General features: G+C 41.6%; 1 protein-coding gene across 3 annotated transcripts; it reads right to left on the bottom strand.

The window, feature by feature from the left end:
• LOC104845647 (cyclin-dependent kinase inhibitor 2A-like) lies at positions 1-27,414 on the bottom strand. 3 transcript variants are annotated; one of them, XM_010587894.3, is made up of 3 exons: positions 6,635-6,826; positions 2,482-2,788; positions 1-295 (listed from the first exon to the last, which is right to left on the bottom strand). In XM_010587894.3, the coding sequence occupies exons 1-3, from the start codon at positions 6,758-6,760 to the stop codon at positions 270-272; spliced, it is 459 nt and encodes a 152-aa protein (XP_010586196.1). In that variant the 5' UTR covers positions 6,761-6,826; the 3' UTR covers positions 1-269. The 3 variants fall into 3 exon arrangements, with proteins under 3 accessions (XP_010586196.1, XP_064146495.1, XP_064146496.1); XM_064290425.1 differs by lacking the exon at positions 6,635-6,826 and adding an exon at positions 27,147-27,253 and having other exon boundaries at positions 2-295; XM_064290426.1 differs by lacking the exons at positions 1-295; positions 6,635-6,826 and adding an exon at positions 27,147-27,414 and having other exon boundaries at positions 2,485-2,788.

Here is a 27,414-nt window from a genome sequence, read left to right as displayed (position 1 = left end):
AAGGCACTGAAACTGGTGGTTGTTGTTAACTTTTATAACAACGTATTTTTTTATAAACAGAAGTTTATAATTGATTTTTGCGGAAAAGGGAAAACAGATACATGTAAAGAAGAAATTTGCTATTAAAAAGTGGGCTGGAACTAAGCAAGCTTGAAAGAAACTGGGGACCGCCAAGAGAGTAAACAGCCAGGTTGAAACTTCCACCAGCGAAGGGCTAAGTGTTCCAGCTTCAAAGTGTTCAAACTTCGACGACTGGGGATCGCCGACTCTTACAGTTGGCGCTGTCTGCGAACAACTGAAAATAAAGTAGGCATCAGTAGTCAAAGAGGTGCGGCCCGTCCCCCCGCCCTTCTTGCAGCCCCCCCCACCTGATATTCAGACACTCATGGATAAGGTTCTGGGAAGTGGGTCGCCTGCACGACCACCTTCTCTCAATACCCACCAACCCTCGGCACAAAGTTTGTCCCCCGAGTCAGTCGAGGACCTGCCAGCCGCCTCCCGGCGCTGAGCTTCTAGGATCCCGCAGCGCGTCTACGGCCCCGCGGCCCCTCGGGCGCCTCCTCCGCTCGCGCGCTCCGGGCCTGCCCCGCGCAGGCGGGGAGAGCGCGGCCGCGGATCGCCGGGTGATGCGAGAAAAGCGTTAGAGTGTCTGAGTAGCGCCGGTGCTTGCCCGACACAACTCTGGGCTCAGGGAAGTGAAGACGTCGTGTAGCCCTTTGCGCGTCCCAGGCCTCTCTTGCACCTGGTGTAGATCTTGGTGGTTTGCTCATAACCAGTGCCCACCTCAGGCTCGGCAGAACGGGACCCTTCGATCCCAGTCGCATCTCATCTCTCTCACTTCAGCCCCCCGCCCCCCCTCCCCAATGGCGCGTCCCAGGCCTCTCTTGCACCTGGTGTAGATCTTGGTGGTTTGCTCATAACCAGTGCCCACCTCAGGCTCGGCAGAACTGGATCCTTCGATCCCAGTCGCATCTCATCTCTCTCTCACTTCAGTCCCCCGCCCCCCCCTCCCCAATGGCTCCCTAGCTTGTCTAAAACAAAATTCGTGCTTACTGCTTTGCCTTACAACATCTGGCCTCGCCTCCGCTCTGATGGGGTGGGGTCACGCTCCAGCCCTCCTTGCCGTCCTCCTAACCCACCACGTTCATTCCCGCAGCAGCCTTTGAACTTGCGAGTCTCTCTCTACCTCCCTTGGCTGCTCCCTTTCTGCCATTCAGTTTCTCTGAGCGCTCCTTCGAAGATTTCCTCCCCTCCTATTCACGACTCCATTCTTTATGCACTACATTGGTTTTAAAAACTCGTTCTGTCAAAATAGATTATCTTTCGTAAAGTCGACTTTCTAGCATGTAAGCTCTATGAGGGCAGGATTCCTGTTTTGTCGCATTCACCGCTCTATCCCCAGCATGCAGAACGGGGTTGATAAGATATTAGGTCTTAACTAAAGAATGAATTGGGGCTGGGGAGAAAGAGAAGGAAGGAAAAAAGGAAGTCCTCTGGGGCTCCGCTAAGGCCCAAGGAGCGCCGTGCTTGAGTTCTGAGCCAGCAGGACAGATTTCACTATTTTCAAAGACATGTTCTACTGTAAATAGTCACGTACATTTCAGTATCGCTTCATTTATGCGTATTTTGATTTAAAAAAAAGTTATTCCTCCTCAAAAGAAAAAAAAAATTCTTCCAGTTAGCTCTTAAGGCAGATGGAGGTGGGGAAAAGGCCTTGTGGTCACAGAAGAGAAGGCAAACAGGACCACATACCCATCTCCCTGGCTCAGCGGCCTCTCGAAGAAACAGGGAAGGTTAGGTAAGGAGAAAGGAGTCTCTGCCTCCGGGAGAGTGCGGCGAAATGTCGGCGTGCAGAGTGCGAGGGCTGGGAGCGCTCGGTCCCAGCTGCGGCTCAGAAGCCCTGGGGAGCGCTGGACATCTCCACCCTCCACCGAAAAGAGCGGAAGTCAGATTTGGTAGAGTTGGGCCAAAGGCCGGGAATCCGGCTCATGACATATCTCCCGCAGACGATGCCACGCGCTATGGGTTTGGGAACCCTGGGACTGGTCCAGCCACCTAGGTATGCGGATGGGATAACTGAGGCCCGGTGAGTGGATGAGACTGACCAGCTAGTTTAGAGGGAGAGGGGCACTAGCTCTGTAGCCTCCTGGCTCGTCAACGTTCCACAGACTAGGCCTTGAGCTGCGGTGAGGGCGGTGTGTGCTTGCGCGGTGGTGTTGTGTCTATGTGTGTGCGAGTGGGGAGAGGCATGAGAAAGGTTTTCAAGTACGGACGTCCACCTAGGGCTATTTCCCGTCTGCAGCGCTGACCTGGCGGCGTGACCGGGAAACCCGGGTTGTGCCACAGATTGGCTGTGTGTGTGAGCTGAGGTGAGACCCGAGACCCTGCCCCTCCCGGCCAAACTTTGTCTTCTGGAAAAGCGCGCTGGGCTCCAGAAGTTCTGAGGGTTCGAATTTTTAGATCCTGGGCATCCGCCCTCACCTGCTGAGCCCTCTGCGGCGTCTCCATGGGCGCGGTCGCCGCCTTCGGTGTCCCTCGCGGCCGCACGCAGGTACAGGGAGACGTCGCGGTGACCCCGCTCCTCAGCCAGGTCCACGGGCAGGCGGCCCCAGGCGTCGCGCACGTCCAGCCGCGCCCCGGCGCGATGCAGCACCATCAGCGTGTCCAGGAAGCCCTCCCGCGCGGCGTCGTGCACCGGTCGGGTGAGGGTGGCGGGGTCTGCGCAGTTGGGCTCCGCGCCGTGGAGCAGCAGCAGCTCCGCCACACGGGCGCTGCCCATCATCATGACCTGCCGGGAGAGCAGAGCGGTCAAGGCGACCGGCGGGGGCAGGATTAATGTAAAGAAACACTTATTTACGACGCCCCGAAGCCCCGAGATCATAGCCACCCAAAGCAGAGGCGCGGAGAAGTTACAGGTGTTGGTTACTCTTTCTTTACTCCCAGTTACCACCCCTCTTCCAGTTCTACACATTCTGCCTGTCAATACACATTTCACTGCATTATATTCTCCAACCTTTTGCGGAGCTCCAGCCCCAAGGAGAACACCGCCAGAGGCAGAGACAACAAAATGGTGAGGGCCAAGCTGGCTTTTACCACTGCCTAACCATTCTGTCTTTTTTTCTCATTTTGAGATGAAATTATCTAAACCAGAGAGATTTTGTTTGGTTCCCCGCTGCACTTCCAGAACGTGGTAATTGTCAACACTTTTTTTTTAATTTGAACTTATTTTTTGCTGTGAGCTCAAACTTTAAGTATAAAATGAGAGGGCTTGTCTCGTGTGATAGGCTGAATAATGCTTCCCCCTCAAATGTCTGTGTCCAAATTCCCAAATTTGTGAATATATTACTTTACATGTCAAAAAGAATTTGGCAGATATAATTAAGTAAAAGATTTTGAGATGGGGAGATTATCCCGGTTTATCAGGTGGGCCCAGTGTCGTCACGGATGTGTCATTATGAAAGGGTCACAGTCTGACAGAAGACATAAGGATGGAAGCAGAGATGAGAGAGGAGACAGATGCTACACTGCCAACTGTGAAGACAGCGGAATGCGTTACAAGCCAAGGAATATAGGTGGGCTTCTAGAATCTGGAAAAGGCAAGGAGCCAGACTCTCCCCTAGAGCATTTAAAAGGAACACCGTTCTGTGGGCCCATTTTAGACTTCTCATCTCCAGACCTGCAGGCTAATAAACTCCTGCAGCTTTAAGCTGCTAAGTTTGTGATAATTTGTTACAGCAGCAATGGGAAACTCATACTCTCCTACAGGAGCTGCCCCTCTCTCTGGTTCATAAATTTGTGATAATTTGTTACAGCAGCAATGGGAAACTCATATACTCTCCTACAGGAGCTGCTCGTCTCTTTGGTACATAAATTATCTTTGAAACAAAATAATTTCCAAAGGGGAATTTTAAAATGGTGTGCACCTTAGCAGCCTTAGAATTGGGATGCCATGTTATGGGTGCTGGTGGAGGATTCTTTTTAGAATAACCATTATCTGGTTATATTTGCTTGGGGATATTGACTGTATAAAGAGAAATTACTTAGTTATGTTTTGTATCAATTAAATAAATTATTTTTATTTGCCCAAAGGAAGGAAAAATAATAAATTATACTATAGGTGTTGAGTTCTGCCCCAAAAGTGGGGAAACCAATTTAGTTTTCAAAAGAACGAGGGAAAATATATGTGAACCAAATTACAGCCACAAAAAAAAAAAAAATTGCAGCACAGTTTTTGTTTACCCAACCAAATCAAGTCATTCATTTGTCATAAAACTGGTCTTAATCTAAAAAACAATGATTGGTCTCTCCTCTATGCAGCAAAAGAGAATGAAGGAATCAAAGGCTCAAAGAAGAAACTAGTCCACAGAACTAATAGCCCTCATGAACTACAGCTTCTTCTGACCTGAGACCAGAAGAACTAAATGGTCCCTGGCTACACTACCAACCATTGTGACCAGGAATACAATAGAAGGTCCTGGATAGAACGGGGGAAAAATGTAGAACAAAATTCAAATTCTTAAAAAAGGCTGGACCTACTGGATGGAGAGTCTAGAGGAGTCCCCCCTCCCCCAGGGGCTAAGGTACCCTTTGAAGTTGGAAATGCAGTTATTTCTGCAGGTCACTTTCAGTCAAATAGGTTGGCTTATGAAATAAACAATACCACCTGTGAGTAATGTGCTCCCTTAAACAATTAACTATATGAGACCAAACAGTCAACATTTACTGAAAAGCAAACATGAGAAGGCAAGGAGAGGAAGGGAAGTTAGATCAATGTAAACAGAATAAACAGAATGGAAATAAGGTGAATGCTGATACATTGTGAAAATTGTAACCAGTATCATGAAACAATTTGTATAAACATTGTTAAAGGAGGACCTAATTCGCTGTGTAAGCTTTCACCTAGAACACAATAAAATGTTATTTAAAAAAATCTACACAAATAATTTAACCTAATAAATTGGACTACAAAAAAAACTGGTCTTGAATGTTTTCCTTATATTTTAACATAAGAAAAAAACTGAAAAGCAACTGGGCATTTAAATATTAAAAAAAAATCCAAAAACAAAAAAGGCAAATCAATTAAACCGATATTGGTAGGATGCTTAAGATCCATTTGCTAAGCAATTTATTGGAATCTAGTTGTTTTAAAAGAATTTTTATAAATGACATATTCTGTATTAAAAAACAATTTGGTCGAAGTTCTACATCAAACTCATTTGGCCCCTTTCTCTATGTTCTTATCCCCCTATAAAAAAATTGTAATTATCCAACTTTCTTTTTCCTTTCTGTATCTAAACAGATGAGGTCTCGCCTAACGTATTCCAGGACTCTAAGGCCATCACTCCGAGTCTCCAGGCTGCTGGCAAAATCTTGGAGATGCTAAATTACGAATCAAACATTCTTTTTGAAGGACTCATACTTATCTTTTACAACTATCCAGCCCCTCTAGTTTCAAGATCTCTTGCCATTTCAGGACCCCAAAATCTCAAGTTTTAAGGCATTTTAATTTTATTCTTATATCTGTACTTTTTTTTTGCACTGTAAAGTGTGTAAAATATATATCCTTTGTAGGATAGGTTCAAGAAGGAAAGATTCACTCGTGAAGTCTGACGCAGTTACTTTCCTTTGTCTTATGAAGCTTTTACAATGTGCATTTGTTTCACATATTCTCTTTTTCAGAATCAGAGATCGTTGTTGCCGCTGGGAATAAAATTAGGCTGGTAACCGCCAGCAAGAATTAACTTTTTGGCATGATATTTAGGAAGTTAGTGAAGAAAAAACACATGCAACCTTCCCTGGTCCCCCCTCCCCCTTCACACACAAGGGAGGGGGAGGAGAAAAATGGAACCTTCCAGCAGTGAAAAATTGAAAACTCTCTCCCAAGTAAAATAATCCATATCAAGTAAGTTAAAATGACAAAAATAATAGCAAATACTCTTAAGATGGTAACTAAATTGGAAATATTGTCTTAGGCAAGATCACACTAAAAAACATTTTTTTTTTATATAGGCCTGGATGTCGTAAGATTTTTTTTACAACGAGCAGTTTCCCTACTCAGCCCTAAGTTCTTTACATGAATACATTTTCCCCCTACTCAGTTAAAATAAAAATCAACACGATATGCAGTTGTTTCTGAATAATTTCAGTCGGCATTTATTCCAACATACGTGCCAGTAGGTTTCCAGCGGAGTCCCTCCAGGAAAGAAGGTGATCAGCTTTATTCAGGGGTCTGTGAGTTTGGGGCTACATAGTCCCAGTGAACCTTACATTTCTTTAAAATCTCGCGTTTTACCTCATTCATAGATTCTGTATCTGGTAGATAATATACCTCGGTCTATACGGGTTTTTTTTTTTTTTTATATGAACACACATGTATATGTTCCCCCCACCAGATTCTTATAGCCACACCACTCCAGAGATGTGCACCCCAAGTGCCCCCTCCTTCCCTCCGGGGCTTCCCGAGGCCCCGGGGCGTCGTCACGAGGTCTCCGACCCCAAAATCTTTTCTGAAAACGTCCCGGGAAATCGCCCCTTTTCCGAGAATCCAAACGCCACCCGGTTCCCATTCCCCTGCAACCGTCGTCCTCCCGAGCAGCCCGCCATCACCTTCTCCCGCTCGGGACCTGCTACCTACCTGGATCGGGCGGCGCCCGTAGCGGTTCGGCGCGTTAGGCTGCGCCCCCGCCCGCAGCAGCGCCCGCACCTCCCGGGCCCGGCCTCGGGCGGCCGCCGTGGCCAGCGAGTCGGCGGTGGGCTCCATGCCGCTCCCCGCGCCTCGCTCCCTTGTCCCCTCGTCCCCTTCCTCCCGCCGCCGCCTAGCGCCCGGCCCGCCCTCTCGTGACTGGCCCGCCCCTCGCTTCCCTCCGCCGGGCGGGCGGAAACCGGCTGCCCGAGCCCCCGCGCCGCGGCCCCCTGAATCGGTCTCCCCACCCCTCCGGCGGGGCCACCGCGTCTTTCCACTTCAAGGGGCGCCGATCACGTGGTGTCCTCCAAGGACACTAGAGCACGCCACGGAGGTGCCCCGAGGTCGCCCCACGCGGCAGCTGGCCGCACGGCCTTCGGCTCCCCGAGAAGCGAGACCTGCCCGGAAGCGGTCCACTCCCGGAGCACGCGGACGCCGCCGGAGCTGGGAGCCCTGCGCCCCTCCTCGCCCCCCTATCGCCCCCGTCCTCCTGTCGCCCCACCCTCACGGTGCTGTCCCCTCCCCCGATCCAACGGAAGAGCACAGGAGTCTCTAAGCGAGTTCCCTCTACTAAAGCTAAACGGAATTTCTCTCAGGTTCCTCCCTTCTCTCTACACTCTCCTAGTATTTAGATAGCTGGGCAGGGATTTCTGACTGTCAAGCTCGAACCTGAGCGTTCGATATCATAGGCAAAGTATTGCTTCCTCTCTATAGTAAGTACTCAGATGAATTGGCCAAAGCTGTCCTCTCCTCGTAATAAGGGCCTCACTGAGGATCAGTAATCCCGGTGTTGTGACTCTGAGGCGACCGTTCTTTTAGATCACCGAATCACACCTCCCTCTTCCCCAGATACTCCCTGGGTTAAGCGTTCTGAGCCTATGGTTCCAGAAAACGTACTTCAAAGATTCCTTTTTCAGAGTCTAACGGTTGCCTGCTCCCCTCTCCCCACCCACGTGGCTGGGGCGAGGGTTTCCAAGAGGTGAGCAAAGCCTCCTACTAGCGCCAGATATACGAACAGGATATGCCAATTAGGGCTGGCTCTGAAGGTGGGGTCTATTTAACACGGACTGGAAAGAGTCCCACCTATAAGCAGATAGGAAAGTGGAGAGGAAGTCATTCGGGTCACAGACCCCATTCTTAATAAGGCGTTCCTTCTAGACCAGAGAAAGTGCTCAGCTGTCTAGAGACTGACACAGTGCATCACGGTACAGGCTCAGATACACTGTACTGGGGCCCCTCCTGGGTCTGCTTCCAGCGTCCCACACCTCTCCTTCCTCCTAGAAATACCTTGCCCTTTTCTTAGCTATAAAAAGGGGAACTTAGAGTAGTACTTACTTCACAGGGCTGTTGTGAATTTTTAATGTCCTGATTTACATATAGCATTTGGAACAGTGATACACATCCCAAGCACACAATACCTGCTAGCTATCAAATTATCCATTTGGAGGATTTGCTTGCAATCTCCTGAGGCAGAGAGAAGAAAATATTTTGGATAGAATTATCAATATTATGTAAAAGAGAAGGAAGACCAAGAAGACCTTAATCACAGAAAACATGATGGTGCATCTAAGGAATTTAGTAAGCGAAAGGAAATCCAACAGAGTTCTAATTTTTCCCGTGATTATTACTTTTATGCTCTTAAAAATATATATATTACATTTAAAAATTGTATGGGTTACCTGCTGGTGCCTTGAGCACATACTGAGTCTGACTACTAGGTAACCTGGCTCTGTCTAAAAGTTAACGTTTTAATCCTTAGCTGACTTGTCTTAAGCCCCAGAATACCTTGCTGTACCTTCAGTTGTTGCTAGGTCAGGCAAAATGTAGTTTTTAAATTATGCCAATTAAACATTTATTGTCAAATCTCTTATAAGAATCCATAACGTATTACTACTGTGCCTTCTATATTTTCCTCCAGGCACCTCTCAAATACTGGGCAGCAATGGTTTGAACAATTCAAACTACGGATAAGGAATCTAATATTCTTTTTAAGTTAGCTTAAGACTTTTTATGGTAAAACCTGCTGCGGTCAAGTGGATTCTGACTTATAGTGACTATGAGAACTGCCAGAATTCCCAAGGCTGTGAATCTTTACCAAAGCAGACTGCCACATCTTTGGTTAGCAGCTGAGTGATTAAGCACCGTGCCACCAGGGCTCCTTTTACATTTTATGATGGGAGGGGGGCAATATGGCTGTGATGGGAGAGATGGAACAGATTTCCCTTGTAATTATGCCTGGCTTTTAGACCAATATCAAAATTTGCTTCCATCACTAATATAATGGTTCTTAATCTTCCGTTTGAGAATCTCTTGAAAGCTACAGACATTATCCTCAAAAAAATAAATAAAGTATGCAATGAAAACCAACCAACCTCAAACCAAGTGTGTTCACTGGCAAGTATATTTCTGAATAAAACTTTCAGGGAATTCAGGTATTCATCTAAAACTCAACTATGGACTCCCACGTCAAGAATCCCTTTAGCTCTTGTGAGAAGGCAATGTATTGGAGAAGGAAGCATGAGATGGAAACACAAAAATATTTCTTGGATGAATTATATACAGACATAGAGGTTGATGCTCTGGAAATACCAACAGCAGGTTTTAAATGTGTGTTCACTAGCTCAGGCACTTGCATCGGAGCTCCTGAAAGACTGTGGCATTCTTGGGTGTGGCCCTTTCCTGGAAATTGGTCCTGTATCTATTATAAATCTGTGTAAATAAATAATAATACTGTGAAAGCTCTTCCAGTTTTTTTTTTTTCCTTAAAAAACCTTCCATACTCCCAGTTTACTTACTCATATCAGTTCAGACCTGAGGGGTAAAACTCCAGAAGAAATAAACTATAAAGCCAGGGATCTTGGTGCTGGTTCTGCCAGCCTCAGATTTCTTATCTGTAAAATGGGATCATGATATATTTCTTGGGTGCATGGAACAAGATGATAGATGTCAAAGAGCTTTCTAAGTTCTAAAGTTTGTTATTATTATTAACCTTACACTTACCTCTCCTCTTCCCTGAGAATGCCATGCTCTCCATTTCTGCTGTCTTGGCAGTCTTGAAAATCTATATTATGAAATTTAAACCTGTCTCAAATCTGATCAGTCTTTTAAGGAAAAAATAGAACATAAATTACTACTTATTTATTCATCCAACAAGCTCAGAGGCTAACAGTAGAGCATAGGTGGTTAAATTCAACCCTACAGTCAAATTGCCTAGATTCAAACCTAGATATTTCCACCTATTAGTTTTCTAACTGAACAAATTATTTAATGTCTTTGGTGCTCAGTATCCTCATCTCTAAAATGGGGATGATAATCATGCTTGCCTCAAATGGTGGTTGTGTGAATTAAATGGGACATAATATGTAAAGCACTTACAAGAGCAAAGGGAAGCAGAGGGTGACACAAGAAAATGAAAAGGGAGCCAAATTCATCCTGGTGGCTTAGGTGAAAGGCTTCCTGGACAGTATGAGAGCTAACCCCAACTTGAAGAAAAGCATGGGAGTGTAAAGATGGAAAGGAAAGATGGAGAAAGATGTTCCTGGCAGAGGCAAGAACAGATGCAAAGGCATAGAAGTTTAGGAAAACTGGACGTAATTCACTGGAATATACAGTGAGAAGCTGGAAAAAGAAGCTTCTGCAAAAGAAGCTGACAAGGGCTACTCAGAGTCAGAAGGAAATCCAGGAGTGAATGTGACAGCAAGGAAGTGGGGACACCTGGTGTAGACTATTCTTTCATAGTTTGGCCGTCAAAGCTCAAGGTGATATACGGCGAAGGGAAGCAGATGGAAGGTGGAAGAGACCTGAGGACACACATACAATGAAGGAACATGCCAGGTGAAGTGAAAGAACAGTTAGAAGAGACAAAAGAGAAATAGGACCTGAGGTCCTGAAAGGTATAAGAAATGGAATCCAATGCACAGGGACGTCATAAATTTGGATAAAGACAGATCTGAAGAGGGAAAAAGGGTCAAGGCAGGAAGGAAGTTGAGGTAATTCCTTCCATTAATGAGGAGTCTGGCTTGTTTGCAAAGAGTGAGGACAAGATGGTGGGTTAAGAAATTTGAGAGTCATGAAGGTTTGGAATACCTTAAGAGGAAATGACAGTGTGCCTGAGTAGGACTCAGACAGAGCCTTTTCACTGGCCCGAAGGACAGAGCTGAGTGTAAAGACCATGACACTATAGCACTAGTGTCATAGACACTACTTCATTAGAACCAAAGAAAGCCTTGCAATGGTGCTACTCCAGAACTCTATTACCAAGGAATTGTAATATGGGATGTGAACATTAATTCAACACACCACAAGAATCAGAAGGATATTTGAGGAGGTATGTTCTGAAACTAAGTTCTGGTTCTGAGGAGGCTTTGACGGATTGGTCAGGTGATTCTATGATAAGCAAGATTTTTTTTTTTAGGAAAATAGAAGGTGTTGGAGAAATAGCTCTGGATTGGTGTATCTAACGAAGTGTTTTTTTTTTTTTTTTTACTTTGAAACCCTTTGAGACTATTTTTAGCTTCAATGTCCATATCTTCAAATAAGCTTTATCCTGCTCTATCCTTTATAGTTCATGGAATTTATTACATCAAGTGAGATAATACACACAAAAGCTGTTTTAAAAGCATACATCTCTTTACCAATATTCAATTAGTATTGTCGTTCAAAATATAGTTTGAGGTTAGAAGTAAAATATACATAGATTATTTCTGGAAAGATATAATTTTTTGTCAAGCAATTTGTATTGCTTGGATTTTTTTACTATGTGCCTATATTAACCATTATTATTAGTTAAATAAACATAGTAACAATAAACAAATAAAAGGTATTTTTCTAAGAGTTACCATTCATAACTTTATTTGACAAAGAATAACTGAGTACCTAGTGTAGGCCAGGCACTTGAGTTAATGTTGTAGATACAAAGAGGGGAGGATCTTTGGACAAGAGTGTGTTTGTCTTAGTTATCTGGTGCTGCTATAACAGAAATACCACAAGTGGATGGCTTTAACAAAGAGAAATTTATTCTCTCACACTTTAGGAGGCTAGAAGTTGGAATTCAGGGCACCAGCTCTAGGGGAAGGCTTTCTCTCTCTGTTCATTCTGGGGGAAGGTCTTTGTGTCCTTTCAACATCTGTGGGCATGGCGTTCCTTGGAAATCCCCATGTGTCTTGGCATCAATCTTCCCCTGAGTCTAGGAGGTTCTCAGTGCAGGGACCATGGGTCCAAAGGACACGCTCCACTCCCGGCTCTTCTTTCTTGGTGGTAATGAGGTCCCTCTCCTCTCTGCTCGCTTCTCTCTCCTACATGACCAAGGCAAAGGAAGTACTACATGACCGAGGCAAAGGAAGACACTGAGAGGAACGCAAGAATAAAGGGCAACTATTTTTTTATGGCAATTACTACATAGACAATCCTGCAACAATACTATTAACAAACAGTAATTTACGAATGGATACATATGTAGATAGGTATGCTACAGAAGTGTGGGAGGGTATAAGGGAACACACTCACCTGCAGATATAGGTTTGATTGTGGATATTTCTACATACATAATTGCTGTTACTTCATGTATGTTAATATAGACAATAGAGTACACAAGGGGTACAATCATGGAAACTTCTTAGACATAACCAAACACCTTATAGGATGAAACCAAGACTCGAAGGTGAAGCACCATAGGCTCGAGGGACATCTATGTCAATTGGCATAATATAGTTCATAAAGATGATGGTCTGCATTCTACTTCGGTGAGTAGCATCTGGGGTCTTAAAAGCTTGTGAGAAGCCATCTAAGATACAACTATTGGTCTCTTCCTGTCTGAAACAAAGGAGTGTGAAGAAAACCAAAGACTCAAGAGAGCAATTAGTCCAAAGGACTAATGGACCATATGAACCACAGTTTACACGACCCCAAGACCAGCAGAACTAGATGGTTCTGGGCTACCACTACCAACTGGTCTGACTGGGAGTGCAACAGATGGTCCTGGACAGAGCAGGAGAAAAATGTAGAACAAAAAAATCAAATTCACAGAAAGATCAGACTTACTAGTCTGATAAAGACTGGAGGAACCCCTGAGACTATGGCCCTAAGATACCGTTCTGACCTGGAACTTAAGCCATTTCCTGATACCACCTTTCAGCCAAACAACAGACAGGTCCACAAAATAAACAATAATAGCTGAGAGGAACGTGTTCCTCAGAACAATCAGTTATACGAGATTTAAAGAACATTTGCCCAAAAGCAAAGGTGAGAAGGCAGGAAGGAGTAGAAAAGCTAGATTAAGGGCATGGGGAACGCAGGGCAGAAATGGGCGAAGTGATGACATATTGTGGGGAATGTAAGCAATGTCTTGGAACACTTTATGTACAAACTATCAAATGGGAAACTAATTTGTTCTGCAAACTTTCATCTAAAGCGCAGTTGGAAAAACAAAAAAAGAAGGTGTGACTCAAACAAGGGTTTGACTTAAGTAAAGGTGTGACTTGTTTCAAGACACACCCCATACTAATCCTGCCTCATCAACATATAAAAACCCAGTGCCTCGAGTTTCATTAACATATAGAGGTTAGAATTTACAACATAGCACAAAATGGAGGATAATTACATCAGGTCACAAAATGGAAGACAACCACCCAATACTGGTAATCATGGCCTAGCCAAGTTGACACATATTTTGGGGGCATACGATTCAATCCATGACAGGTAAAAACCATCAATATGTTTGCTTCTCTGGAGAAGGAATGTAGTCTTGGATTGTGATGGGGCTCTTGAGGGAACAGTATAAAAGAAGGAAGACTGGGGTGAGACATTATGAAAACTGACATCTCAGATGTGTGCTGCCAGGAAAAAGATGTTGTATTTCAGGATCTAGAGGTGATCCTATAATTAGGGAGAATATTTCTTAGGAAGCAGCTTATAAGAGCAAGGTCTGCACCCTATAATGGGGTGTCTAGGCATGACAATGTAAAGCCTGGATAGATGGGTTCTAGGACATGATACTGGGCACAATAAAAAATTGTTCTAAGACCAAGGAAATGGAAGAATAATTCATGCCTCTCACATTATTTAGAAAGAGTGAATAATGTAAGGAAAACAGAGTCCCAAGCTTAGCTCTACCACCTCCCTTGTCACCGTAAGCAAGTGATACATTCTTCTAGCTTCTGTGTCCTTGTTTACAAGGTGGATATAGTAACAACTGTACCTCTAGGGATTGTTGCCCAGCTCCAACAAGAAAAGTGCCCCTGGGTAAGAATTATGAGGGCTTGGTCCCAACCTGGATGATTAGGGTATTTTAAGTGGAAAAGGAGCTCTTTTTTAAGTGAAGAATGGCAAGCAATGAGAAGTTTTCCTTGAGCTATTTTTTTCCACAAAAGGAATATGTAGGAGCTTTGAGGGAGGGCTCTGAGAAAGCAGAACAGACCTCCAAACAGGTTTGCTAAGGGCAATGTGTCCCCCAAAATAAGTTTCTAAAATTTTAATATGGAGGACATTTTCTTCTTTTACTTTTCTCTATTTAATTAAATTCAATATAGCACAGTTATTGAGTGACTACTCTGAGTAAGGCTCTATGACTACTCTTAAGGGTTCTATGCTATCTCTTACTCAGAATTATTGCAAAATCTTTCTCCCTGCTCAAACAGGACTTTAGCAGGAAGTGCAAAATTCAAAAGCTTTAACTCACCATGCACTTAATGCATAATTAGAGTAAGTGATACTTTTTAAATCTTAGTTTCCAAAGTTCTATCTAGGTATAGAATCTGCAGTGCCTATGGTCACCTTCCCAAGAGTATTTTGTGGATAACTTAGAAGTGTATTGCATGTTACATAGCAGCTGTCTTGTCTAAATTGAGTATCAAACAAATGCGATTTTAAATCTACATAAGGAATTTACCATTAAAAGTATCTCTAGAGCGGATTCCTGTGAAATGAGAAATCTTTGCAGCCTATGGAAACAATCATTCCCAACTTAACTGTTTTTGTAAATGCCTGTTTTTGTACATTGAGGAATATCCTTATGGTGGATTATTTATATCCATTGTAGCCATCCGGCTAGGTGAGAAAATTAAAGGATTAGCACAGTGTGTGTGTCTGTTCCCAGAGTGCTTAAGTAACAATGCACAGGGAGATGGAGTTCAAACTAGAAGTTTCAAGCTCTGTCTGGAGGTCTATGTCCTCCTCACTACTACATCTGTTTCCCTGTTGTTTACTTCCTACGGTATATGGTAGATAACTTAGCAATGCTTGTTCCTCTGAGGACTGAGCTTTCAGGCAGGTTGCGAAACCTGGACCAAGGTGACAGGATCCCCACTTTCAGGAACCGCTATATTTCTGCGTTCTCATTCTTGGGTTGTAACACACATGATAAAAGTTTGGATCTGGAAATCCCCTCCAGATCACTTTAATCTAGTTCTGAATGTTTTTTTCTTTTCTGGTTATCACTCACGTATGTAAAAACATTTAAACAATAAACTGCATAGAGAAAATGAAAAATTATACTGCACAGGAGCATTAACGGTGTTTGAAATATTTTGTTTCAAAAATTTTGAAATATTTCCTTCCTCTAATTTTCTTCGCTTGGTCTTTACTTGGTTGATATTATAATATTTTGAAATGAGTTTTTCCTTTCAGTTACCATTAAAGCCTTTTCCACAATTCTCCAAAAATTCTTTGTAAACATTACTTTTAATAGCTACACAATATTCCACTGGGAAAAAAATGTGTTATAATTTACTTAGTGATGCCTCTGTTGTCAAATACTTAGAGTGTTTTTAATTGGGGTTTATATAAACAGTATTGCAGTTTTTCAGAGCATAAGGATACGGACACATACTACGAAACTGCTTTTCAAAAAGCCATCCCTTGGATTTATAGAGAAGGAAACGGGAGGGTGGTACGCTGCCAAGGCTACCCAGTTCATAAATGTTTGCAGCACATCTGAGCTGAACTCAGTTCCTCTCTGTATTCTATGACCACAGCTACTTACTCTGATTTAGAAAGATGTGGGTGAGGATGTCAACAAGATCCTTAAACATAATCTGGGAGGAGATGCAATTCAGTGCAGGGTAATGAAAAATTCCTAGTCTTTAGACTCAGATCAACATGGAGCCTCATTTACCAGCACTGTGGGTTTGAATCATTACGTAAATTCTTTGAGCCTCCATTTCCTCATCTCAAAGAGTTAGGTTAATAAAACTCACTTCATAGGATTACTATGAGGGATAAGGGATGTCAAATATGTAAAAATATTGGCCACACAGTAGGCTCTCGGTAAGTGGAACTTATCCTTTTTCTTGGGAATAGATAAGACATTTACTATTGCGTTACTGACTTAAGCTATGTAAGTCAATTTCTTTTTGAGTATTTTCCTCCCTTAATTTCTGTACATTCTGGCAGGTATCTGTGGCTTGAAAAAATAAACACCTTCTGAAAAAAAAAATTTTTTTTTCTTTGAATCCTAACCCATTTTAAATCCCTGAAAACAGAGCTTCTTTGAAACAAAGTTGGTCATGTTATATAATAAAACTCCCTCAAAAAAACCTCCTCAAATCACAGGAAGCCACACTGGAGTGTGTCACTACATTCACCGTTTCCTCTGCATTCTTTACCACCCACCACCACTATTTCTGCTTTTTGGAGTGCTTTTCAAGTGGAAAGTACAATGGGGAATCTATGGGTTAAACCGTGGAATAGCTAAATTTACTTCCTCTAAGCCCCTATTTCCAGTGTCCCTCTTTCTCCTGTTTGGTGGGATGGCTTTTGTGGGAGTTCTTTTGTTATAACATGGCACACTCTGTTTGGGATAGATTTTCTCCTTTCAAACACACACTGCCCTCTGAATTGCTAACCATGAACACACATGTTGCTGTTGTTAGTTGCCAGAGAGTCAGTTCTGGCTCATGGTGACCTTATGTGTAACAGGAATGAAAAGTTACCTGTTGTGTGCCATTTTCATAACTGTTGGTATGTCTGAGTCCAAATATTGTTGTGGGTACTGTCTCAATCAATCTCATTGAGGGTATCCCTCCTACAAACACACATAATATACCATTTCTGCTAAGGAATGCATGTGCTATTAGAATGTAGAAATACTGCTGAAATTCACAGAAAAGTAATATAGTTTTCAGTTTTTACACTTGAGGATAGGAATTGAGTAATCATGGTTGACTGGCTGGGCTTTATAAAGACTTAGGGTACTATAATTTCAGGAGTATCATCTATATTCAGAGATACACTTTCCTTTTCAAATGGATTACTGGTTGTCCCCAGCTCCACTTTACAAGTAGCCTGCCTCCTTGGGGCTACAGTCTTACTGTTGTGTTTATTTTTCTTTGGAAATGTTTGTTTGATATTGTAAAGGATCATAAGAAGAATTTCTTGTGTTGGACCACTCTTCTTTAAGTCATATTCTTCACCTGATATGTGATTATGCTCCCCTGGGAGGAATCAACCTCATGATGAAATATATCAACTCTGATTATATCACGGAAATGCTTCCCTTTCACTTACAGATTTGACATTTCTACTCATGTTTTCCTTTGAGTCTCTGGTTTTACCTTATTTCTTATGGTTAAGATCATAACTTTCAGACTTCATTAAAAAAAAATCACAGAATACTCTTTATGTTTACTCTGTACTGATTTTATACACCTAAGTTAATTTAGCACTAAGGAAGTATAGTATTTCATGTATTGTGTCTCTTTGCTGTTCTACTTCTAACTTCTCCAAATATGCATAAGATAATTGAAGGTCACTCTCTAAGACAGACATTTTGATGACTTTGAGGATGATTTTAATGTCTCTACCCTTCTTTTCTTCCACTCTCCAAATACACACACACACATACACGCACACACTGTATTTTCTGTATTAAGGAATTTTTAGAATTGTTCTGTGTCAAAATTATTAATTCAGATATTCAGTCTGTGAGGACCCTCCTGAAGGAATTAATCTATTTACCTTGAAGGCTTCCTCTAGAAATTATCATTCTGGGTTATTGAATTTTCTGGTAGACTGAAGTCTGTCCAATAACTCTTACCTCTACACTTCCCAGTTTTCTAAAATTAGCTTAATTTCCCACCTTAGAAAACAGAGGTTCACAGACATTGTTTAATATCTATTAATGACTATGAATAGTAGAAGAGCTTAGAGTCACACTCTAAAGGCCATCATACAGGGTTTCTGTACAGGTATAGGTAAAAAAGTAGCCACATTTATACTGATTCGGGGTGACATCTTGGAATGGGCCAGGGATTTAAATAAATATATCTTTTATGAAATGTATATTCTTTAAAATTTAATGGAGTTCAGGAATTTCCAATACTCTAAATGATTAAATTCTAATGAACTAGGCAATTACTGTCAAAGTAAACTGATGTGCTTTCTTAAGGGCATAGTTAGGCATTTAATAAAACTAACAAATGTGGCTACTTGAAAGTTTATAATGTATCTTTATATACATTAGTTTATCTAGTTCTTATTACGTGAATACTGTGGGGTTCTGCCTTAGGTTTACAGATGAGAAAATGGAAGCACTGAAGGTTTAAGTGCTTAGCTCTAATGCCACACAGCTAGTAAGTAAAGCAAACAGAATCTATTCACAGGGCATATGAATTCCAAGAAAGTGATCTTTCATCATCATATGTCAAGTGGTTCCTATGCTGATGCAGAGGTTTCCCATTTATTGCTTTTAAAAAGTGCAAATAAGTAATTCATATTTATATTTAAAAAGTTCTATTCTGGGTTAGAAATAGATTCCTGAAAGAAGTTAACCTCCTTGTTTTATTATGAGATTCAGTGAGTTTTAGAGGCCAAAAAAGACTTCAGTTATTACTATATTATTTTTCAGAACTTTCTAATTCATTCAATCAATAAATATTTACTAGGATATACATGGCTAATATTGAGAAAAACAGGGGCCCAATGGGTGTTAAATCATTTACAAAACAGCATTTAACACGCAGAGATGGAACTGAAACCAAGAGGCCGTTATCGTGTGGTGAAGGCACTGGGTTAAGAAGCACGTCAAATTCAATTGTATACCAATTACTTGTCAATGAGTGTGCGGGCCATACAACCTACCTGAGACTAAGTGTCCAAATCTGTGAAATGAGAATAAAATACCTAAAACATAAGGATACTGTAAGAGTTAAATGAGGTCACGTAAACAAAAATTCTCTATTGCTATTAAGGTCCTTATAATTGTTTTTGAGGGAAAAAAGAATTTGAGCATATGCTTTTGGAGGAACATTTTAATAAGTTTATTTAAAAAACCATATATTACATAAAATGTATTCGACTTGAACTATTTGGCATGTAAACTGCATGGAGGAAGCCTCCAAGTGTTCCCTGTTGTATGATCACTTAAGAATTAGTTTAAAGTTACAAGATACTACTTATCTATGGGGGGGGGATGATTTTCAATTGGGGGGAGTCACTGCTATTCTTTGAATGGCTGCTGTTTCTTTAAAATTGAGAGAGAGTGTTGAACAATTGCTGAGTCAGATGATCTGGCAGCCTGAGAGCTTTACAGAGCAAGAAAATGGTGGCACTTGAAAAAAGAAAGCAAAACATAGGCTTTTTTTCTAATACATCAGCAAAGTCATTGGCATAACATTAGACAAATCCCAGCTTAAAAGCAGAAAAATTATGATTATAATTTAGAAGACATTATATACATTTTTGTAATTTGAAATTATCCTTTAGCTTATATTATTCATATATATATAATTTCCCCCTTGCCAATGTGCTTTTACAGAGACACAAGGACCCATCATTTAGTCCATAAGTCCTATATACTGTGTTGTGATCACACATTTTACTGCAATTTAATTTGATTTGAAATAAACATAATTTAAACTTATAACACCCATCTACGTTTTGTTTTTTTCTCTACTACATGGTTTTATGTTTTTTGTCATGTTTACCAATCTGGTTTGTATAAGAAAATTAAAGGAAAGAAGCCTTATTACTAGCGTATGTGTGTGTGTGTCTGTATATATATATATAGAGAGAGAGAGAGAGAGAGAGAGAGAGACTTGATCTATTCCCCTAAAGATTACAGCCTAGGAAACCCGATGGGGCAGTTCTACTCTATCCTTTAGGGTTACTAGGAGTTGAAATCAACTTGAAGGTATGTACCAAATATATATATACATATACATATATATATATACATATATATATACATATATATACATATATATACACACACACACACATATAGACAGAGATCCATCTTGTGGAAACGGGGGTTAAGTATATATAGTATTTTAAAAAGGAAAGATATCCATAAATATTATAAGTGGAAATTTTATGTCTGGTGCTGCAAGATTTAACACACAAGTATATTACGTCATGTCCTTCCCATATCCCAAATGTGTTCTGATTTAAAAAAATCTGAAATCTAAGAGACCAATCTTGCCAGTTCAGAAGGATCTCGTAGTGATAAAGGATCTCCTCTATTTATTTGGCTTTAACAAAAAGAATTTTATTATCTCACAGTTTAGGAGGCTAGAAGTCCAAATTGAGGGTGCTAGCTCTATTTTTTTTTTTAGCTCTAGGGGAGGGCTTTCTCTCCGTGTCGGTTCTTGGGCAAGGTCCTTGTCATCAATCTTTCCCTGCCTTAGGAGCTTCTCAGTACAGGAACGTCTGGTCTAAAGGATGCACTTTTCTCCTGGCATTGCTTTCTTGGTGGTAAGAGGTCCCCCATCTCTGTTTGCTTCTCTCTTTTATTTCTCAAAAGAGATTGACTAAAGACACAATCTTATAGACTGAGTCCTGCCTCATTAACATAACTGCCTCTAATCCTACCTCATAGACATCACAGGGGTAGGATTTACACAACACATAGGAAAATCACATCAGATCCCCAAACCGCGGATAATCACAATACTAGGGATCATTGCCTTGCCAAATTGAGAGATTTTTTTTTTGGGGGGTGGGGGGACACAATTCAATCCATGACTTCACCCAAGACATTATAGGTATTTCAGGTCTTAGTATGAGTTTATGTCCTTCTGCTATCGAGGCAGTCTCAATCAATGCCCAATAGCAGGTGAGTAATTGCTTTTCAAATGGCGTGTATCCTGCTGCAGAATCTGGCAACTTTCTAGCCCAGAATCCCAGGGGTCTCCGTAGGGCAGCATTTTCAGGCTTTTGCCATAAGCTCTAGCCTGCATAAGCACATGTGGCAGACACCTCCAAAATCATGTCTGAACGTGGATCATAAGGGCCTAAAGGCAGGGAAAGTGAAACTGCTTTTTGTAATTCAGACACAGTGTCTTCCATTTATTGAAATAGTTCCTCTACTGATTATTTAGGCTCGCATTGTCCTTCTTGGCACCAAAAGTGTGACTGGTTCTAAAATTTTAAATCTTATCTAAAAGCCTGGACCTCAATTTAAAAACAAAAAGTTAAAACAAGGTTGAAAAATTTTTGCCATGTTTCTCATATTGTGTCCCAATGAACCCCTTGCAACAAAATCCCTCAAGTGCTTGTTTAAAACGCGGATGCACATCAAACCTGCTGAATTAGAGTCTCTCTCTTTTTTTTTTTCTAAAAAAGCCCCAGAAACGTGTGTTTTTAACAGCAGCCCAAGTAATGATGCTACTGATAACCTCTGCCTTACCGCTTTGACTTATCATTACCCTCATGGTTAAAACAAGAAGGTAAAGGTGTTTCTGTTTACATTACTCAGATTGCACAATTTTATTAGTTTCAATTTGCTTAAGCGATTACATATCTTTGTTCATATAATTCTGAACCTCTACAACACTTTTCTTCCTTAAAAAATTCCTACAGGGCTTCACAACCATTTAAATAAATGCTGAGATTTTGTTTTGAAGCTGAAGGGGAAAACAAAACTATTTGAGAATTTAAAAAGTCCTTTGTGATAAAACCTTTACATTATCATAAACAAAGTCAATGTTACTTATAATAATAATAATAATAATTAAAAAAAACTTACTCTTTTTAAAAAGACTTCTGATGCTTTGGGCATTTGAATCTTGCAATTGACGGTTTTAACGTTACTACTTCTCTAAGGTTCTGTGTCGCGTGCTGTCCAGTTGATTTTGAGGATAGCGAGAGCGTCAGGTATCATTTTTCCAGTAATGATGGCTCAGGATGTTTTTCACTTTATATTGCAGCTTTCCCCGTTTGAAAACATGCAAATAAAATGTTTAACATTCAAATAAACACCCTCGGGGGTTTTCAGCCGGGAGTCCGGCAGTGACGTGCAAACTTCCAGCTTCAAGTCCCAGCCTGACGCAGTCCCAGCCTGGTGTAGTCTGGCAAGGGGGTGGGGAAGGGAAGAAGTGGGATTCTGAGGGGCAAGTGCCCTGAGCAGAGGCCTAACATTCAGGTTCTTTGGAAACAACATAGCTACAGATTTATCGTTTTTTTTTTTTTTTTTTTTTTTACAGCTTATTTAAAAACGAAAATAAATACATGGTGAACACGCACAGCGTGCATTAGAGTTTGAAGTCCCAGTCCCCTCAGGCTTTCCCCAAACCTTAAGAAGCCACCTTCACAGATGCGAGTGTTAAAACATTCAAATAAATTCATTGATTAGAATGAAAAACATTAGCTGCATTTGAGCATATGCATATGTATTATTATTGTAGTTTTGCTCAAAAGCAACAATCATTTCAGGGATCATGAAGTAAATAACTACACTGAGACACACTGAGTTTTTTTTTAAATTCTCCCTTCAAAAAAAAAAAATAACGCTGCTAACATCTAATAAATTCAACATTTTGTAAATACAAGTGGGCTTGCCAGATTGAAATAACGTGAGAATATGGTGAATCTGTTGGGGTCTCAAAATGGTGGCCATTTTCTAGGAAGGATTGGAGCCTTTAAAACAACCTTCCTTCCCCCACTGAACAAAACCATTTATTCCCAATGTTTCTTCCATCACCTGGCTTACTCTGTCGTAGAAGCGGATCTTGCTATTAATAGCTACTGACGTTTTTTCATTCTAATCAATGGTTTTATTTGAAGGTTTTAACTGAAGGCGACAGTTTCCAAACATGGGGAAAACTGCAATATAAAAAGAGAACAGTTATGAGCCATCATTACTGGAAAAAATGGTACCTCCCATTCTCGGTACCTTCCCGCATCCGCAGAGAAGCAAGGAGAGCACGAAGCCTCTCAACACTCCTAAGTCTCCACCAGGCGTGGGAGGGAACGGAATGGTCAGAGAGTATTGGAAGTAAGTTTTCCCTGGAGAGCCCGGCCCCCCCCGCCCCCCCCCGCGCCCCCCAAAGGCTAGCCAGTTTCAAGTGGGGAGGTGACCTAGATGCCCCCTGTCCCATCCCTGCGCCCTTCTCGAATCCACACGACCCAATCATACTCTGCCTGCCCCCACCCTCGCCGCCGGCCGCCGGGCAAAACGTCAATCCAGTTCTGCACTACGTATATCCAGCAGTTATCGCTATCCTAGTCACATTTTATCTGCGGATGATAGTTGGGGGAGGGGGGAGGTCTAGGGGACCTAGTACAAGGTGTGCTTGCAGGGGCGGGAGGGGGGGTGGTAAGTAGACCCTGTCTCTAATCTCTCGCCGGAGGATCCTGTCTCCCCACTCCCGGAACCCCGCTGCCCATTAAATCCCTGGATCAGAGCTGGGGGATGGAGAAATCCAGGTCCCAGCAGCCAAGGGTCTTGCCTTACGTAGGCACTCTGTAGGGGTTCCAGAAACGCCCTTTGCACCCCCAGGGTTTTCAGCCGGGCTGCACAAGGCAGCCAGGTGTAGTCCGGCGGAGGGATGGGAGGAGCGCGATGGCATCCTGAGAGGCAACTGCTGGGAGCAGAGGCCTAACACCCAGGCTCTTTGGAAATGATGTAGCTACAGATTTACTACGTATTTACAGCTTATTTTAAAACGGAAGTACATGGTGAACAGGTACAGCGTGCGTCAGAGTCTGGAGTTCCAATCTCCTCACGCTTTTCTACAAACCTTAAGGAGCTACCTTCACATATATGATGCCTGTAAAACTCAGTTTCCTCGCCCGCTCTTCCTCCCCATCCACCCAGTGCGAAGGAAGCTCTTAGTTCATCCCATACAGTCCGCTTGTTTCAGAAACAAAGGCTTTGAAAATAGCGTATATTTTTATTGGTGGTCTTCCCGCCCCCATCCTGAGATATTTTGGTAAATATTCATAATATTTTAAATGATACTTAGGTAAATAAAAGCAGAGAGATAAAAGAGGAAAAGAAAGTAAGATTTGCTACTATCTCGAATCTTGTATATTTTCTTAAATCACCTAACTTTATAATGCAGTCATTTCACATTCTATTAAATATTCTTCAAAAACATGATGATGATTAATGGTTGTCTAAGACTCCAGGGAATAATTGTACCATATTTTAACACGACCTTATTGCTATATTTTTAGGCTATTTTCAATTGCTTACTATTTATCTTTGTGTATTGAACTTTATCACAACTTTCTTTAGGATAATGCCTAGATATGGAATAACTAAATGAAAGTGTATGGATATATTTACAGTTCTTGATTCATACTACAGAATTGTTTTACTTGCTGATGAGGTGTTTAAGAAAAGTGCATTAACCTTGTCAGGCAATAAATGGTTGCAAAGTCAGGGATCAGGTATGTGTGAATCATAATTCAGAGAACTGTAGTTTGAAAAAAGCATATTCAATATTGTAATTCAAAATTTAGAAAATGAAACAGTACCCATTGTTTATGTAATTTAAACCGACAAAGACAAGGCACCACAAAACCTTTTAATCTGGTTGAGTTTTGCAACAGAGGGACTCTCTGGCCTAGGGTGTTTGAGTAGGGAGAGGCGCAAGTGAAGGTTTTTATGTTTCTCAGAAAGGAATAAAGGCTTTCAAAAGCTTAAAACACTGGGCCAAGTGTTCGGCTCTGGCTTAAAAAAGTAGTTTTGAGATGATTTGGGTCACTTTGCTAACAGGAAATAGTTTACATATTGGGAAAATGGTTTTGCTTAACTGTACCGGCAAACTAACATGTAAGAGCAGACCTCTAAAATATTATGAACGTATACGGCAATAGCCTGTGTTGTTGCTACTTTAGGAAGACAATTCTTAAAAAAAAAAAAAATCAAGTTATTGAAGAAATAAATTAATAGTAAATCTTGGCTTCTGAAAGAGTTATTCCTCACTTAGAACATATAAACTGGGGGCCATGTAGACACTGAGAATAATGATTTGTGTTATCTACACAGTACCCACCTTGAGAGAACATTACGTTGTTAAATGAAAAAAAAAACACTGAGAATTCCTGTATATCAATAAATACAATGAATATTTAAATTAATAATAAAAACACGACTATTCACAAACATGCCAAAGTAGAAGCAACAAATCAATTGACGTAATTCGTCAGGTATGTGTAGATAAGCAACTAATAATGCGGAACTTTATTATACATACTTTCCAGTCACATAAACATAAAAAAGTCATAATGAACACATTTGCAGAAACTTAAAAAAAATGTTAAAAAAATAGCACCTTATATATTTACACTCACATTAAATAACTTATACAAGAATTTTTTTTTAATACTTGGAGCTGCCAACATTTTGCATAAGGCGAAATATAATTAGCATTTGTATATATTCTTAAATCAGTATAACTATAGGCATAATATATATTGATGTGAAAAACATAGTCACATATTATTTATAATACCCCAGGTGTTCATTATATGTACTCTTTCATAAATGAAGTTGGAGAATTGCACATATTCTCAAGACTTACATTCTTTTCTATTCAAGCCATGTGTTCTATATTCACATGCCTGGTGAAAATGGGGCTTTTCACATTGTGAATGTATTTTAAAATGATTTTATACATCATTCCTAAAAATAGGCTAATCCCTAAATAACAAGAAATGAATAGTTACTTTCAATGAACCTATCATTTTTAATTTTTTACATTTTATACAATAAAAAAAGGAATATATCCTCTACCTTCAAAGTAACCGGAAAATGCTTTATACTCCTAAAATAGAAAGCATACCTATTAGTATTCATATAGATTAAAAATTCTACTTTGTTACTATAGCTATCTAGACACAACCTAATGTTAAATAAAGTAATTTCATATAGAGAAAGTAATACAACTATGATATTCAAGCACTTATACATCACAGTAGCTAAATGTTAATAAAGGACCATTTAAAGGACAAACAAGGTCTTATTAATGTTTCAAAATGAACTAAAATCAAGTCCAACTACACACCCTGAAGATTTTTATAATCTCCTTCACCTGTTTTTTTTTTAAACGGAACTTCCAGAATCATATAAAAAAATGTGTATTTATCCTGTAAATTTTTCCTAGATTTTTGCTAACAGAAATAAAAGCATCAAATTAAACACTGATTGTTTTTAACAGTTTTACATTTCCATGTCAAAAACCCCACAAACGTTGCAATAAAACGTTTCTTTTTTCCCCCTCCCTGGCCTCTGCTTTTGGAAGATTCCTGTAGACACCACGTCACAAGTTACAAAAGCGAAGCCTCACTAAGTTAATTTTAGCCTTATTATCCAAATTCGAATTAGGATTCTGCATATTGTAACTGCATTTTTTTTTCAATTATCCTGGTCATAGGGAATGACACCGACTCTGTAAAGATTAATCTGATGCGAAGAGAAAATTACTTCAGCTTTTGTTTTTAAAGAGTAGGCCTCAGTTTTTTAAAAAGCGTTCACTGTGGTCCGAGATGATTCAAATATGATCAGTTGTGATTCCTCAGGGACATCACTGTAGTCCCATGTCTGTTAAACATACGGGGCATCGTACTGAACAGGTTCAATCGCTCTGCCAACCAAATAGGTAGCCTACGACTTCCCATGAAAGTCCCTTTCTCTCTGGGCTGCCACATCCCGGAGTAACAAGTGTCTGCTCTTAACACTATTTACTGATCCTTCGATCAGCCTTACTATTTAGGACAGTCAAACCGTGTACGTGTCCCCACCCTCCCGCGTCTCCTTAACTGCCCTTGGAAGGCGGGAAGGCTGACCCCGGCTGGGGAGAAAAAAGGCGGCTTCCAGAAAACTAAAACTGGGGGGCCGTTAGCAATTTATTTTCAACCCTGGGTGAAATAAAGACAGTTCAAAATACACTTTAACCAAAGGAGAGACGAACTGGGGGTGGAGGTGGGGGGAGAAGAGACAGGGTGGTCTACAAACTCCCGCCCAGGAAATTCAGGAGTCACTGGCTTCTATGGTGATTTGAGAATCTTCTTGTTCTCCCCACAGTTTCAGAGGGTTGGGGAGGCGTGTGAAGAGGGCTCCGGGCTCAATGTGTCGGCAGAACCTCACCTCTAAGAAACAGAGAAACAGTGCAAAGAGCCGTCCCCCACCCCAACCTGCTCCTCCTCGCCTCGTCCGGAGGATGACTTATCTGTTTACTAATCACACCAAACACAATCATTCAAGTGCCGAGTCCGCCCAGGACTGGTCGAGGGCCTTTCCTACCTGGTCTTCTAGGATGCGGCGGCTGCCCTCTGCGCTGGCTCCTCACTAGCCTCAGCACGAGGGCTCGCGGCCCCGGCGCTGCCCACTCCCTCGCGGGCCGCGCGACGTGCACCACGAAAGACCTCACTCGCGGCGGGCCGCACGCGCGCCGGATCCGGACGGTCACCAAGAACCTCCGCACCATGCTCTCGCTGCCTTCGCCGCGCAGGCACTTGCTGCGGCGCTTTCTGTAGACGAGGTAGGCAGCGCCGCCCCCGCCCCCCGATGG

The sequence above is a fragment of the Loxodonta africana genome, chromosome 9, assembly GCF_030014295.1.
Source record: "Loxodonta africana isolate mLoxAfr1 chromosome 9, mLoxAfr1.hap2, whole genome shotgun sequence".
NCBI classification, from domain to species: domain Eukaryota; kingdom Metazoa; phylum Chordata; class Mammalia; order Proboscidea; family Elephantidae; genus Loxodonta; species Loxodonta africana.
The sequence above is the reverse complement of the archived record's forward strand: the minus strand, read 5'-3'. Positions and strand labels throughout refer to the sequence as shown.

Excerpts from the sequence above, each read along its gene's own strand:
- LOC104845647 (XM_010587894.3), bottom strand. The coding sequence starts at position 6,760 with ATGGAGCCCACCGCCGACTCGCTGGCCACGGCGGCCGCCCGAGGCCGG. Across the intron at positions 2,789-6,634 it reads ACGGGCGCCGCCCGATCCAG|GTCATGATGATGGGCAGCGC; the intron begins GTAGGTAGCAGG and ends CTCTCCCGGCAG. Across the intron at positions 296-2,481 it reads CGCCGCAGAGGGCTCAGCAG|TTGTTCGCAGACAGCGCCAA; the intron begins GTGAGGGCGGAT and ends CTTTATTTTCAG.